Source organism: Ictalurus punctatus, chromosome 7 (assembly GCF_001660625.3).
Source record: "Ictalurus punctatus breed USDA103 chromosome 7, Coco_2.0, whole genome shotgun sequence".
Classification (NCBI taxonomy): domain Eukaryota; kingdom Metazoa; phylum Chordata; class Actinopteri; order Siluriformes; family Ictaluridae; genus Ictalurus; species Ictalurus punctatus.
Genome location: NC_030422.2, coordinates 7,600,100 through 7,614,332, shown reverse-complemented (window position 1 = coordinate 7,614,332; position 14,233 = coordinate 7,600,100). Strand labels below are relative to the sequence as shown.

The window sequence follows — 14,233 nt, the reverse complement described above, 5'->3', positions numbered from 1 at the left end:
TCTCAGTTTAAGCCCTATGTATGCTACAGCCTTGGAGAATTTTGAATTCCCTTTTTGATTTCAAATTTATACTAAATGGATCTGTAAAAATTCCTAAATGGGTCACCTTATTTCTGACACAGTTTCATCCCAGAAAACAGACAATGCACTTCTCTAAAAATTACTTGAAAGGTTTATATGCTGTTCTAATAATAGACATCTCTTTTTGAAGCAGAAGTAATAGCTTAAATAAGAAATATTCATTATTTACTCGTTACCGTTTATGTCTTCTTTTCTCCGTTTGCGTCTTTTTGCTTCTCTCCCTCTTCAATGCTCCCCTCCTCCCTGCTTTTATCCCGTTAATCATTTTTCACATCTATGCCCTACCTTCCATGTCTCTTTTCAGGACCTGTTCGACATCATCCTGGACGAGAATCAGTTAGAGGACGCCTGCGAGCACATGGCCGACTATCTGGAAGCTTACTGGAAATGCACGCACCCGGCCAGCTGCAGTCCAGCCAATCCTCTCTTAGAAAAACTCACTGCTGCCCAGTCAGCCACTCCTGATCCACTGTCTAGTCTGCATCTGCAGGTGCTCACCAAACTTCGTCCTGTTCCTGCAGCAGATATGGGAGAGGGACAGGAGAGGAGATGGTGAAAACAAGGAAGGAAGGAAATGAAGACAAGACAGACAGGCACAAGATTATGGTCTAGGCTTGTAGTGCTGGAAGAGGTGGTGACAGAAAAGAGAAAGAATGAGGGATGAGACAGACAGGGAGTAACAGAAAAGACTCGAGGCCAGGGTGAAGATGTAGCCGAGCGGGACAGAGTCCATCAAAAGCTTTGAGCGGTAAAGTTCAGGACGTAGTCACTCACAGAATCCTCATCATGAACGTTCATCTGAATTTTAACCGTATCACTGTAAGACCATCATAAAAAATGGTACATCTTTGTGGAACACCAGACCTTAATTGTGTGTTTACGGTGCTTTGCATAAGTATTCAGCCACCCTTGAATCTCTTCACAATTTGTAGTGTTATAATCTGGAAATGGATTTAATTATATATATATATAAAAAATATTGAAGTTGGGGTAGGGGGGGAGCAACAGTTCTAGAAAAGTATCAATCAGGATCAATCAAAGGAGGACAAGCACCAAAACTCGATGACTGGGAAAGAGGGGAATAGTCGGAGATGTCAAGGATAGCGCTCAACATGATGCTACCACCACCATGCTACACTGTTGAGACGCTCTCAGGGTGATGAGTAGTGTTGTGTTTCTGCTAAAAATTTAGGCCTCTGTGCCAAGGTCAATTTTGGTCTGGTTAGACCAGAGGAAAATTTTCCCACATACGCAGACTCTCCTACATGCCTTCTGGCACATTCCAAACAGAATTTCATACATCTCAGGATGGTTCATTAAAGCTCAGATTTCTGAAGGGTCTGGGCTACGGCTGTCCTGTGAACAGCTTCTCTCTTCTGAGCTGTGGATCACTCCAGTTCCTTTAAAATCACCCTTGACCTCGGGTGCATTCTCTTACCAGAGTTGTGGTTATGCAATGTTCTTTCCATTTTTAATAAAAGTATTAAATGGCACTCCACAGGATGTTCAAAAATCGGGATATTTATATGCCCAAACTGACTGATGTTTGAACATTAGTTCTGACTTGTTTAGATAGCTCGTCTGTCTTCACAATGCTGTTTGTTTAGGTATGTTCTCTAAGAATATTGTAGAACCTTCCAGAAACAGGAATGGTATATTTATATTGGGTTCCAGGAGGACTCTGTGAAATTGTGACTTAATGGTGAATGCTTTGGCAGGATGTACACTGCAGCAAAAAAAAATAAAATAAATTAATTAATTAAAAAAAAAAAAAGCCTTTCTTGGAATAAGCAAGACACTTAAATCTAGTTAAAGTGAACAAAAAATTAAGCGAAAACAATCTGCCGAAGGGGTAAAGCAAAACTGACTTGGTAAGAATTCTTGAAAATAGCATAAATATCTAGTCACTAGAAACACTAGTGGATCTTAAAACTAAACAAAAATGCCAAAATTTAAGCAAGTTGTGATTATTACAGGTAATGGAAACTCGGTTATTCAAGATAGACTTACTTAAAATGAGTATTTTGGTCACTTGATTGAGCAGGCTTAATTTAAGATTAATAACTAGCTTACAAAAGAAAAAACTTATATAATGACTCAGCATAATAAAAATAAGTGACTTACTTGTTATTTCTTTTAGCATTTTTATTGAAACAGGGAAATATTCCGTAATATATAGTCGTTTCAGGGATTGTAGAAGGCGGCGGATGCAAGCGCAGATTTTTATTGACTAAAGTGCAAGACAAACAACCAAAACAGTGAAAACAAGATTCATAAACGTAACAGCAGACTCCAGGCAAAAACGTGCGGACTATGAGAGCGGCTGGATGACAAATGAACACAACAACAACAACAACAAAAGCTTGACAGTCCGGTGCTGAAAAACTAGAACTAGCCGTATATAGCGGTGCTTATTAAGGGTCCTACAGAACAGGTGTGAGTGATCAGTGGGACATGTGACATGCCGGGGCTGATGGGTAATGTAGTTCAGTGTGGATTTCCGCATTAATTACGACACACAGCTGCTTCGGTGAAAGATTGAAGTCTTGTTCCTCGGCTTTGATGTTACGCAAACCGTTGTTATAGCTTGTTACTGGTTAAATCTTGCTCAATATTACCTGGAAGATCCTATTATAAGACAAAGTTAGATATATATTCCTAAAATGAGATTACTTTTCTAATGCAAAACATGCTTGACAAGATCATTTTTCTTTTTACACAAAAAAATAAGACTCATCTCCAAGAAACAAGGCTTTATATATATATATATATATATATATATATATATATATATATATATATATATATATATATATATATATATATACTTTCTTGGAATTTCTTTTTTTGCAGTGTACAGAGTTTGTTGTCCCGGACTTTTGTTTTCATAGGTCCTTGGTCTACATGATGATGTTTGTTTAGGTGTTTGCTCTGGGTTCTTACAAGAACAGGTGTGTTTATATTGAGAGTGGACTCCATTTAACCAGTTATGCGACTGCTTCCGAACTAATTTAGGGGTTTCACAGTGATGGGGGGGGTGAATACTTATGCAATCACAACTTTTGTGTAGATTTATATAGACATATAATCCCAGTTAAGTTCATTTCAGTTCCAGGTTGTAACACTACAAAATGTGGAAATTCAACAAAGGGAATACTTATGCAAAGCAGTGTACAGTGTGTGTGTGTGTGTGTGTGTGTGTGTGTGTGTGTGTGTGTGTGTGTGTCAGTACATGTTATATTCTAAAAATAATGATCTCTTTATTGCCTGCTGTGGCTTTTGTTCAGGAGGCTACAGATGCATAGCTTTGTCTATGGTGAGTGTGGGTGTGCGAGTGGAGAGAGAAGAAGAGAGTGTCAGTTATTCTTACATTCAGACTCGATTCTAAATTTTACACTTCAGCTGACTTTAGTGAACACTAAGCAGCCGACATGAAATCAACCACATGAGTTAAAATACCTGTTAAAGGTCTACTTACTTCAGAATAAACATATTAATTTGACATTACTGAGTGTGAGAAAGCTGACTGAAACGGTCTGATCTGATTTGCAGTGGTTTGCAGTGGTCTCATATTCTGTGTGTGTGTGTGTATATATATATATAAACTCATTCCCTCCTGAAACGCTGCTGGCCTGGTGCCGGAACTGTTTTCTTTTCTTTTTCTTTTTTTTTTTTTAAAGAACCAACCCATTTAAGCACCAAACAACAATCTAAAGAGCTTTCCTAATGCACATGAAGAATTGTACATCTGGCTCTGAGAGCATGTTATACCATCCAAAGTTAAAGATGCAGACATCTGATTAGACAGAAGCACGTTTTGTATTGCTTTTAAAGAGTTTTTAGATGCTTAAAGCATCAGGAAGGTAACGTCTACTTAGGTTGTTGCCTATCAATTGGTTATTTCCTTTACAGTATTTAATATCGGCAGTAATCCAGTTCCTGCACGTTTTTTTTTTTTCCGCAATCGCAGAAATGAACGCAAAATCGAGCAAACTCCCGAATATCTGAGAGATTTTCAGCAGGTTTGGGCCAAAACGTGTCATGTGACATCATCACAACGCGCATTCAGTCGAATGCAGTGCGTCGAATATGAGTACAGCTGGACGGTCTCATTTACCAACAAACATCACTGGGAAAGACTATTATGTGCAATTTCACCAATTCATGTAGTTTTCCACACACACACACACACAAAAAAGCACAAAATATTCTGCAAATTTCGAAAAAATCCGCAGAAAATTCGAGCGCTATTGGCCGCGACAATCACGGTGAAATCCTGTACGGACCGGCAATCTTGCCATTTTCATATCTTATCAAAATAACTCGCCCCAAACTCGCCCTGCGTTAAAGCCCCTTACGTGAATGGTTCCTTGGTTCCAAACCAACAACATTTTCATAATAAAACTGAAGAGATTTTGCTAGCTAAGAAAGGGCTCTTTTACACTGTGGAATGGTTCCAGCACCAGAACCTTGTCAGTAGAAAAAGTGTGTTGTGTGCTGTATATCTGTCTAAATCCGATGCTTCTTACAGCTTTGTATTGAAGTGTCTAAGAGTGTCTAAGAAGGAGAGAGATGCATGCACGTTCTGCAATGCCGTTCATTTTGTGTTTCACCACGAGTATGTTTGTGCATGTTTTCTCCAACCCAGGGCACGGGGGGCGCCCAGAAGGCTGAGAAGTCATCAGGCGAGAGGAAGAGCTCTCTAGAAGATCACCACCACCACCACCACCATCACCGCCACCACCATCGCTTGCAAAAGCAAGAGAGCCTGGACCAAGCTGAGGAGGACGATCCTGAGGAAGAGGCTATTAGAGAACAGAGAGTCTTACGGAGTGAGCGAAGAGCACCGCACATACACCACCGCTCTTCATCCACACGGACCGATCAACACAATCACCACCATCATCACCACCACCATCACAGTCGCACAACACACACACTCTCCAGGCAAGAGACGCTGGAGAGCAGAGACTCTGCATGTGCAGAGCCGCACGCCACTCTCACACACTCAGATCCACCTACACACTCGCATACACGCCACACAGGGGAGGAGGAAGAAGAGGAGGACGAGGAGGAGGAGGAGGAGGAGGACGACGACGACGACGAGGAAGAAGAAGAGGAGGAGGAGGAAGATCAGCCTGTTCAACATAACCATCATCACCACCATCATCATCATGCTAAGGCAGGGAGGGACAGAGAGCGCGAGCACGATCACAGTGAACGGAACGGCCGGCAGCGTGGACAGCAGAGATCACAACGCGAGCGCTATCACGAGTGTGAAAGCCAACACTCTATTGAAGAAGAAGAGAAAAAAGACGAGACGGACTGGGAGACCGATCCCTACATCGAGCAGTAACACACAAACACACACAGACATGGACTGCATCGAACAGACGTTAAAACATCATACACCAAAAGCTAGATTCAGGTCCAGAATTATTGCCAGCCTTTGATCGACATCAGTGAAGACAAAAGTAGGGAACATTTAAAGGTGCAGTTTGTAATGTTTAAAATGTGTCCCTAGACCTATAATAATGATAGCACTTTGAAGATAATGTTCGAAAAACTGCTGTGTGCAATATTGCAGGGTGATTGATTTGCCTAGTGTCTTCATTTCAGGCTTCAAGCCTCTAAACGAGCTCCTGGAAAGTCATCCGACTCGACTTTTCATAGATTCATCGTGACTGACCTCACAGACAGCAGAAGGCGTGAATAATTACAAACTGCTCCTTTAATACCGAGACACGATGTACTGTATAGAATCTTCTGGAATGCCATTCTGGAGATGCATCGAATTTGGCAACGTCGTTATAAATCCATGGAATAAACTAAATGTCTTCTAAACAGAACGTTAAGTACGTTGTCTACCCTCCCGGACATCGCGTCTATCATTCCAAATATTATTATAGTACACATTTTGAGGGATTATGGGATACTTGTCCATACAGATACTTTAGTGTTGTGCCTATGAACTGCCAAATCTGTAGCGATGGACCGAGATCAACGCATCGACTAGTAAACAATGCACGTTTCTTTGAATGCCACAAACGCCAGTGGCGTAGATGACGCACGGGGTCAGATTTCCGTTTCGGTCTCGTCTGACGTGTTCCAGTTCACTTTAGGTTCAGGCTCATTGCAAAGAATAAATGTGTAGTAATATAAAATAAATTAGATATAGAACATAGAAAATGATGAAGCTAATAATGCTAATTCTGGGCCTGTCACACCTCACACACATATACACACATACACCATGTGCTGCTATCCTGCCCTCTGGACTTTTGGCTCTCTGTTACTATGCCTCCTTTGTAAAGACTGGTGTTTTTAAAGATAACATTATTGTAAATAAGATCTAGGTATCCATGCAGACTTGTTCTATCAGTGTGTGGACACGTGAATATTAAACAATAAATATGAGTCATTATTAATTTCCTATGGCATGAATAATGGAGGTGTGTTTTTCCTATCTGGTTGACCTTTGATCTTTGTTTCTTTTGAATGATTTTGCATCTACCTTTGAATGCATTCTAGTTGCTCTTGGATTAGAGAGAAATGTGATTAAATGTCATTTAAAATGATTACACTTTAATTCAGAACATCATTTCTACATTCAACAGGATCCAACTCATAGTTTTGATTAGGCAGGTGAAGATATACAGTGTACTCCGGTAATATTGGCACCCTTGGTAAATATGAGCAAAGGCGGCTGTGAAAAAAATGGTCTTTATTGGTTAAATTTTTGTCCAAAACATTCACAGATATACTCTGCTCTCATGGATATCAAACAATTGCAAACAAAACACAGGTGTACTTTATATACGTTTGTTAAATATAGGTGTGCCACAATTATTGCCGGCCTTTTAGTCAGTACTTTGTGCTGGCTCCCTTTGCCAAGATAACAGCTCTGAGTCTTCTCCTATAATCCCTGAGGAGGTTGGAGAATACATGGTGAGAGATCTGAGACCGTTCCTCCATACAGAATCTCTCCAGATCCTTCACATCTCCTCTTCAGGTCACCCCACAGGTTTTCTATGGGTTTCAAGTATCTGCATGACCTATACATTGTGCTGCTACCATATGATTGGTTGACTGGATACATATACAGTTTGTGTGTGTGTGTTTAGTCCCATGAATTCTTTAATTCTCTGTTTTATGCAAATATACACGTGCAATTTGATTGATTTAATTGATTTGTGAGTGAACTACAGTGAAGCACATGCCCCTGCCTTTAATGCATGCGCACACACACACAATGCTCTCAAGCAAATCTCAGCTGTGCTCCTAAAATAACCAACACGATTCTCCACCCTGATTTCCCTCTTCATTTGTTTCAAGATCTGCAGGGAGGAATTATACTGTACATTTTTAGTCTGTGACTTGTTACATATTGCCTGTATATGGTGATTACTGTCTACTAAGATTCATCCAAAATCTGCGTGTGTGTGTGTGTGTGTGTGTGTGCGCGTTCCCGAAAGGAGGAATGATGAAATGGTTCCGATTGGTCACTATAAATAGGATGCTGAAAGATCTGTGAATGTCCCAGGTGGGGAGGCAGTCATTTTAAGTCGTCATAACAGCAGCAACGATGGTGCTGAAGTCTAATTTTGGGTGCGAAAATGCTTCCAGACACCCCCACGTTCACACTCGCTAACCATCAAATCCTGTGCAGCTCCTTACAATGAACTTTCTTCTAAATCGGGATTCGTCTACTTAAATAGACAACCCCAACATTAGACGACGAGTCTTAAAGACACGTCAATTATATAGGAGTGATGGACCCAAATGAACTTTCCCTCCGGGTGTATGTCTCTTTACACGAGATCAGTTCAATCGAATTTCTTTATTGCCTGACCACTTAAATCACTGCTCTGGTGTCAGATCTGCCGGTGCGATCGTCTAAAATAACTATTTAAAAAGGTATCTGCTTTCAGAAGGTTTATCTGTGTTCGTTTACAAAGTGCGCGCACTAAATATTAAAGCATGTTCATTTCCATGTGTCCATCTTCTTAATATTCTTCCGGCATTTTGATTAAAAACCGGCTCCGCTTCTCCATTTTAAAAAAATAATTAAAAAAAAAAAAAAAAAAAAAAAAAAAAAAAAAAAACTGTTCAGTGCTCGCATCTGTTGATTAACGAATTCAGCTTCTGGTCATTGGCTGTGTGTGTGAGAAACTGTCAATACCATCGTGTCCTCTGGCTGCATGTTGCTTCCTGGTCACAGTCCAATGGTCACGCAAACCCAACCATCACCATAGCAGCCGCTGCGTCACTGTTGTCATGGCAACGGAAGCAGAACTACGCATGGCACCACCCCTTCTCTCCCCTCCATTCATGCCGTCCGTTCAGCCCTCCCTCCCAGGCACTCGTTTCCATCGGCCTCCTCGAGCTGCTTCGGGAACACGTGTCTGAGCGAACGTGCGTTATCTCTTGCTGAACTTCGCTATGAAGAACCCGATAGTGTCTGTGTTGGCTTTTAGCAGGAGATCGTTAGAGGCGTGACTGTCAGTACCCTCGCGCCATGATAATTCTGGGCGGAACCTCTGCAGCAGCCTCCGCTGGTCACATGATAATTCGGCTCCAGGCATGCCTTGGGATCCAAGGTGTGGCTCCTGGGAAATGAACAAAGATGCCATTTTATCTATCAAGACTTTACTTGGAGTCAATTCCGACTTTTTTTTTTTTTTACCAAATATATTCGCACACCATGCTGGACCCGCATGTACGGATCAGCAAAACCTTAAGACAAGCGCACACACAAAATAAATAAATAAATCATTGTTCATGGGTCAAAGCCCTGACCTTATTTTCATTAAACCAGAGGTTAGGTAAAATTGCTAGCTAGAGGACCTTAAAGTCCCTATTCTATACAATACTTGTCTGAGCTCATACTCTCACCTGTGGCTCCAGAGTTAAACAAGGGAATGTTTTCAATGCCCAGGCCACCTGCTCTTCATTCTCAGCAAGCGTTACAGTGCAGGTACTATACACCAACACACCTCCCTTCTTCAAGAGCTGCACAGCCTGTAACACACACAGTCACATTACATGTACTACATTGTGATACAGACAAACGACCCCATCACAATACAGATTCATAACAGGTGCCAGCTTTCCAGCCCTGATACTGCACTGTGTTATTACGTTCATACTTTATGTGTGCAGGAAATGGGCTCCAGGATGCACATCTGCAATCCTGGTCTAAAACAATATCCTACAGGGAATGGACTTGGCACAGACGAGAAAGCAAACTGCACCATCTACTGGCAATTACTGCATCTCACACACACACAAGCAAGGGGTTGTGTTTTCCGTGTGTATGGGCCTTTTAGCTCTGCGCAGTGGTCAAGAACCCGATATCGGTTTGTTTTTGTTTGATTTTTAACACCTATGGCTATTTGCATGGCGAGAAACGTCTAAGGAACTCTATATACGGTTTTTAACATCTATATTTTTTCCCCCTAAAAACGCTAAAATTGCATTAAGTTTAACTTTGTTACAAATTTCTTCGAGTGTTGACTGAATAAAAAAGGATTCTCACGGGGTTAAGACCAGTACAGTCTAATAAAACATGTTTCAGGGATAATGAAATGATGGAGTCTGGCAGACGGTACATGTTGGCGAGTCTTCTCCTAATATTAAAAACTCCTGTGTCGTCCTGGAGTGACCTGTTCGACAGCGGGTGTAGACGATCTTTGTTTCTTGTTAGGTCTAAAATTATTTGTTTTGTTTTTTTTAAGTTCCAGAGGGGATTCTACAGAAGTGTATCTGTTCCAGTATGCTCAGATCTACTTTGTGATTGTGTAAATGTGGTTTGATTTGTAGTCTGAAAGGTCAGATATGTCTTGGTTTTTGTTCGTATACGCTTGAAGAAGGGGTTGACAAAACAGGGCGGTAAGATGGATTTTCTTTGTTGTAAAAAGAAAGGCCCCTAATGCTAGTCGTATGCCTTGATGATGTCATAAGCCAGGCGTACGCCTCGATGATGTCATAAGCCAGTCGTACGCCTCGATGATGTCATAAGCCAGTCGTACGCCTCGATGATGTCATATGCCAGTCGTACGCCTCGATGATGTCATAAGCCAGTCGTACGCCTCGATGATGTCATAAGCCAGGCGTACGCCTCGATGATGTCATAAGCCAGGCGTACGCCTCGATGATGTCATAAGCCAGGCGTACGCCTCGATGATGTCATAAGCCAGGCGTACGCCTCGATGATGTCATAAGCCAGGCGTACGCCTCGATGATGTCATAAGCCAGGCGTACGCCTCGATGATGTCATAAGCCAGGCGTACGCCTCGATGATGTCATAAGCCAGGCGTACGCCTCGATGATGTCATAAGCCAGGCGTACGCCTCGATGATGTCATAAGCCAGTCGTACGCCTCGATGATGTCATAAGCCAGTCGTACGCCTCGATGATGTCATAAGCCAGTCGTACGCCTCGATGATGTCATAAGCCAGTCGTACGCCTCGATGATGTCATAAGCCAGGCGTACGCCTCGATGATGTCATAAGCCAGGCGTACGCCTCGATGATGTCATAAGCCAGGCGTACGCCTCGATGATGTCATAAGCCAGGCGTACGCCTCGATGATGTCATAAGCCAGGCGTACGCCTCGATGATGTCATAAGCCAGGCGTACGCCTCGATGATGTCATATGCCAGGCGTACGCCTCGATGATGTCATATGCCAGGCGTACGCCTCGATGATGTCATATGCCAGACGTACGCCTCGATGATGTCATATGCCAGTCGTACGCCTCGATGATGTCATATGCCAGGCGTACGCCTCGATGATGTCATATGCCAGGCGTACGCCTCGATGATGTCATATGCCAGGCGTACGCCTCGATGATGTCATATGCCAGTCGTACGCCTCGATGATGTCATATGCCAGTCGTACGCCTCGATGATGTCATATGCCAGACGTACGCCTCGATGATGTCATATGCCAGTCGTACGCCTCGATGATGTCATATGCCAGGCGTACGCCTCGATGATGTCATATGCCAGTCGTACGCCTCGATGATGTCATATGCCAGACGTACGCCTCGATGATGTCATATGCCAGTCGTACGCCTCGATGATGTCATAAGCCAGGCGTACGCCTCGATGATGTCATATGCCAGTCGTACGCCTCGATGATATCAAATGCCAGTCGTATGCCTCGATGATATACGGATATACAAGAGTCGGATATACGATTTCCTGGCTGATCCATACACAGGGAGCACAGGGAGAACATGCAAACTCTATGTAGGGTGGAGGCGGGATTAAAATCTCCAACCCTGAAGGTGCGAGGCAAACATGCTAACCACTAAACCACCGTGCAATGAAACATTAACCAAAGTCAAAAAATGTACAATATGTGCTAAAATCATTTGCATCACTTGGTGGTGATGTGAATGAAATGATGACCGTGTCTCTTAAGTGAAAAATTAGAGAAGTTCCATTACTTTCCTGTTTTCCGTGTACGTATGTGTCCCTACCGTGCGGAACAGTTTTCTCTGTAAAGGCTGGTATGAGCACACTTCCTTGAGACCGTAGTTGAGCGCCATGTTAGGTCTCTGTCCCATCCCACTGCATGGGGCGTCTAATAATATCCGATCAAAACTCTCTTCTGGGAACGGAGGAGTGTCTGCTGAAATGCACAAAATTATACAAATCACATATCGAAATCAGCATTGCTCAATAAAGGCTTCATAAATGATCTGCCTTACAAAATAGGACACTATGACAGACGCTCTGTTCAAACCCGCGGCTGGTGCGAACTTAAACATCATTCTCAAATCTGATTGGTCAGAAGGTGTTGGATTCATTTTCTATAAAAGAGCACCTCTGACAGCCGTACCAGCTGCGACAGCCACGTTTATGCTAGTGTACTCGGTTTAATACGTTATCAGCGCCAGTAATAACTCATTTCACAGGGAATTGTATGGCACAAGCTCCACATAAACAGATCTGTATCTGTAAGGTAGCATTTATTTAAACATTTTGGGACGTAGTATCCAATGCCAGTGCTTCGTAAAAGTTCGCTTTCCACCACTGGAGAGTTTTCAGTACGGAGGACAGCAGTTTATAGCTGCTATAAGATAACGCCTTACAAATATTCCACAACATTAAATGTACAAAGGAAACTGAAATGAAGGTGATCTGGTCAGTACCTGTACTACAGTCGTGGGTAAGATCAGAGCAGACGGCCTGTATGCTGTTGTAACAGTGCGCTTTAATGCAGTGTAGACGCAGAGCCTGAGCATTCTCACTGATCTTCTCCACTTTGGATTTGATCTTGTCCAGAGCCACTACCACTCCCTGTCACAGACACAAAACACCAAAGGAGGAATCGAGTAAATAAAGCACACGTGTAGATGAACGTGAAATCGTTACATACAGATGAAGCTCCATGTGGGGTAAACCACTCCTGGCTAGTCATTCCTGATCAAAAAGAAAAATCTATTAGAAACATCATTCATCTGAAACGTAATCGATCAGACAAGGCGTGTTTGGTGTCTGATGTCTGCGTGTTTAGATTTGTTCTGGGACTCTAAGAATAATGTATCTAACAGCTGGGGCAGTGGTGTGTCAGTGGTTAAAGGCTATGGGTTACTGATCAGAAGGTCAGGAGTTCAAGCCCCAGCACTGCCTAGCTACCTCTGTTCGACCCTTGAGCAAGGCCGTTAACCCTCAACTGCTCAGTTGTATAAATGAGATAAACGTTAGTCACGCTGGATAAGAGCGTCTGCCAAAAATACCGTAAAATAAATAAATAAATATAAATAAACGATCGCTTCCAGTTTAGCCCTGTGCAAACTGCATGATTCAAACATTACTCTCTTGCCTCAAACTGTTTTGAGTTGTTCGGTATCCAGTACACAATAGATTTGTGTACATGGATCTGACACTGTATGACAAGCTGTGATTCAGGACGATGAACAAAATCGCACTGAAAAGCTAAAAACAGTAACGGCAGCCATCAGTAGCGGCTGGAACTGCTTTGTTTCTCAGCGTACTGTTTAGTTTGTCACTCTCTGTACAAGCACAGGACTCTGAGTCATCGGTCATGTTTACATTAGCAACGATCCCACAATCCCACAGCACAGCTGCCAATCAGAGTTTAAAATCCAAATGTATGCAGTATAGTGTATAAATCAGCCATGATATTAAAACTACCTGCCTAATTTTGTGTACGTCCCCCACCAAAACAGCTCTGATGCGTCCCACAGAGGCTTGGTTGGATTGAGAATTGGGACTGGGGAAATTGTAGGTCGGTTACGCACCTTGAACTCGGTCATGTTCCTCAAAACATTCCTGAACGGTGTTTTGCAGTGTGTCAGAGCGCATTATCCTGCTGAAACAGGCCACTGATATTAAGGAATACCGTTGTCATGAAGGGGTGTACTTGGTCTGCAACAGTGTTTAAGTAGGTGGTACGTGTCAAAGTAACATCCGCAGACTGTGCGTCAGATTGTCCTTCCTTGGACCACTTTCGGTAGGTACTAAACACTGCATACTGGGAACAATACCGAGCCATGTACGCACAGTCACACTCACCTGATCAGCCATGAGAGCAGCTATGTGTGTAGTCTTTCCTCCAGGAGCTGCACACATGTCCAAGATCCTCTCACCAGGACGAGGCCCCAAAACATGGCCCACCACTACTGACGGGAGGTTCTGCGCATGTGTGCATGCACGCATGCGCACACACAGAATGATAATTATTACATGACGGATTATTATTCCATCTCAATTTAGTCCTTCAGACAAACATGAAGTCATACCTGCAGGAACACTTCATTTGGCAGCACGCCATCAAAGGATGGGCTTTGGTAAAGAGCGTCTACCATCCTAATGGCCACGCCTCTAAAAACAAGACAAACAGAAAAAAAGGAATCACAATAAGTCGAGGATCCGTTTCTAAGATTTGGTTAACCATTTTGTTTTCCCTTCTTCTAATTTAGGGGAATTACAATTTACCTCACTGGTCCTTCTGCACAGAATATATCAGAACGGTTCATCACACACACACCATTCCCCAAGAAGACCTTCTTCCCCAGGAACTCTTTAGCTCCTCGTGTGCACCTGCCCTCCACATCTGAGAACACCGACACTGCGTCACCTGCTTTCATAACTGAGACATGCGGAAAACACACACAT

General features: G+C 42.8%; 3 protein-coding genes and 1 long non-coding RNA gene across 9 annotated transcripts in view; 2 read left to right on the top strand and 2 right to left on the bottom strand.

Annotated features, from left to right (window-relative positions):
• Window positions 1-653, top strand: part of cacnb2a (calcium channel, voltage-dependent, beta 2a) — a 65,420-nt gene extending 64,767 nt beyond the window's left edge. For both annotated transcript variants that reach the window (XM_017472982.3, XM_017472979.3), the window contains exon 13: window positions 386-653. In XM_017472982.3, the coding sequence (XP_017328471.2) occupies window positions 386-637 (252 nt within the window). In that variant the 3' untranslated portion in view covers window positions 638-653. The remainder of the gene's footprint in view (window positions 1-385) is intronic.
• LOC108268175 (uncharacterized) lies at window positions 444-2,465 on the bottom strand. The gene is made up of 2 exons (XR_001813264.3): window positions 2,206-2,465; window positions 444-596 (listed from the first exon to the last, which is right to left on the bottom strand). It is a non-coding gene; the product is annotated as an uncharacterized LOC108268175 (long non-coding RNA).
• LOC128632961 (histidine-rich glycoprotein) lies at window positions 794-7,482 on the top strand. The gene is made up of 2 exons (XM_053681270.1): window positions 794-921; window positions 4,730-7,482. The coding sequence occupies exons 1-2, from the start codon at window positions 919-921 to the stop codon at window positions 5,435-5,437; spliced, it is 711 nt and encodes a 236-aa protein (XP_053537245.1). The 5' UTR covers window positions 794-918; the 3' UTR covers window positions 5,438-7,482.
• Window positions 6,787-14,233, bottom strand: part of nsun6 (NOP2/Sun RNA methyltransferase 6) — a 15,905-nt gene continuing 8,458 nt past the window's right edge. For 4 of the 5 annotated variants that reach the window (XM_017472971.3, XM_017472973.3, XM_017472975.3 and 1 more), the window contains exons 6-12: window positions 14,054-14,207; window positions 13,858-13,939; window positions 13,631-13,750; window positions 12,244-12,391; window positions 11,569-11,720; window positions 8,977-9,102; window positions 6,787-8,690 (exon numbers count right to left, since the gene is read on the bottom strand). In XM_017472971.3, coding sequence (XP_017328460.1) covers window positions 8,502-8,690; window positions 8,977-9,102; window positions 11,569-11,720; window positions 12,244-12,391; window positions 13,631-13,750; window positions 13,858-13,939; window positions 14,054-14,207 — 971 coding nt within the window. In that variant the 3' untranslated portion in view covers window positions 6,787-8,501. The remainder of the gene's footprint in view (window positions 8,691-8,976; window positions 9,103-11,568; window positions 11,721-12,243; window positions 12,392-13,630; window positions 13,751-13,857; window positions 13,940-14,053; window positions 14,208-14,233) is intronic. The other variant, XM_017472972.3, reaches the window with a different exon arrangement.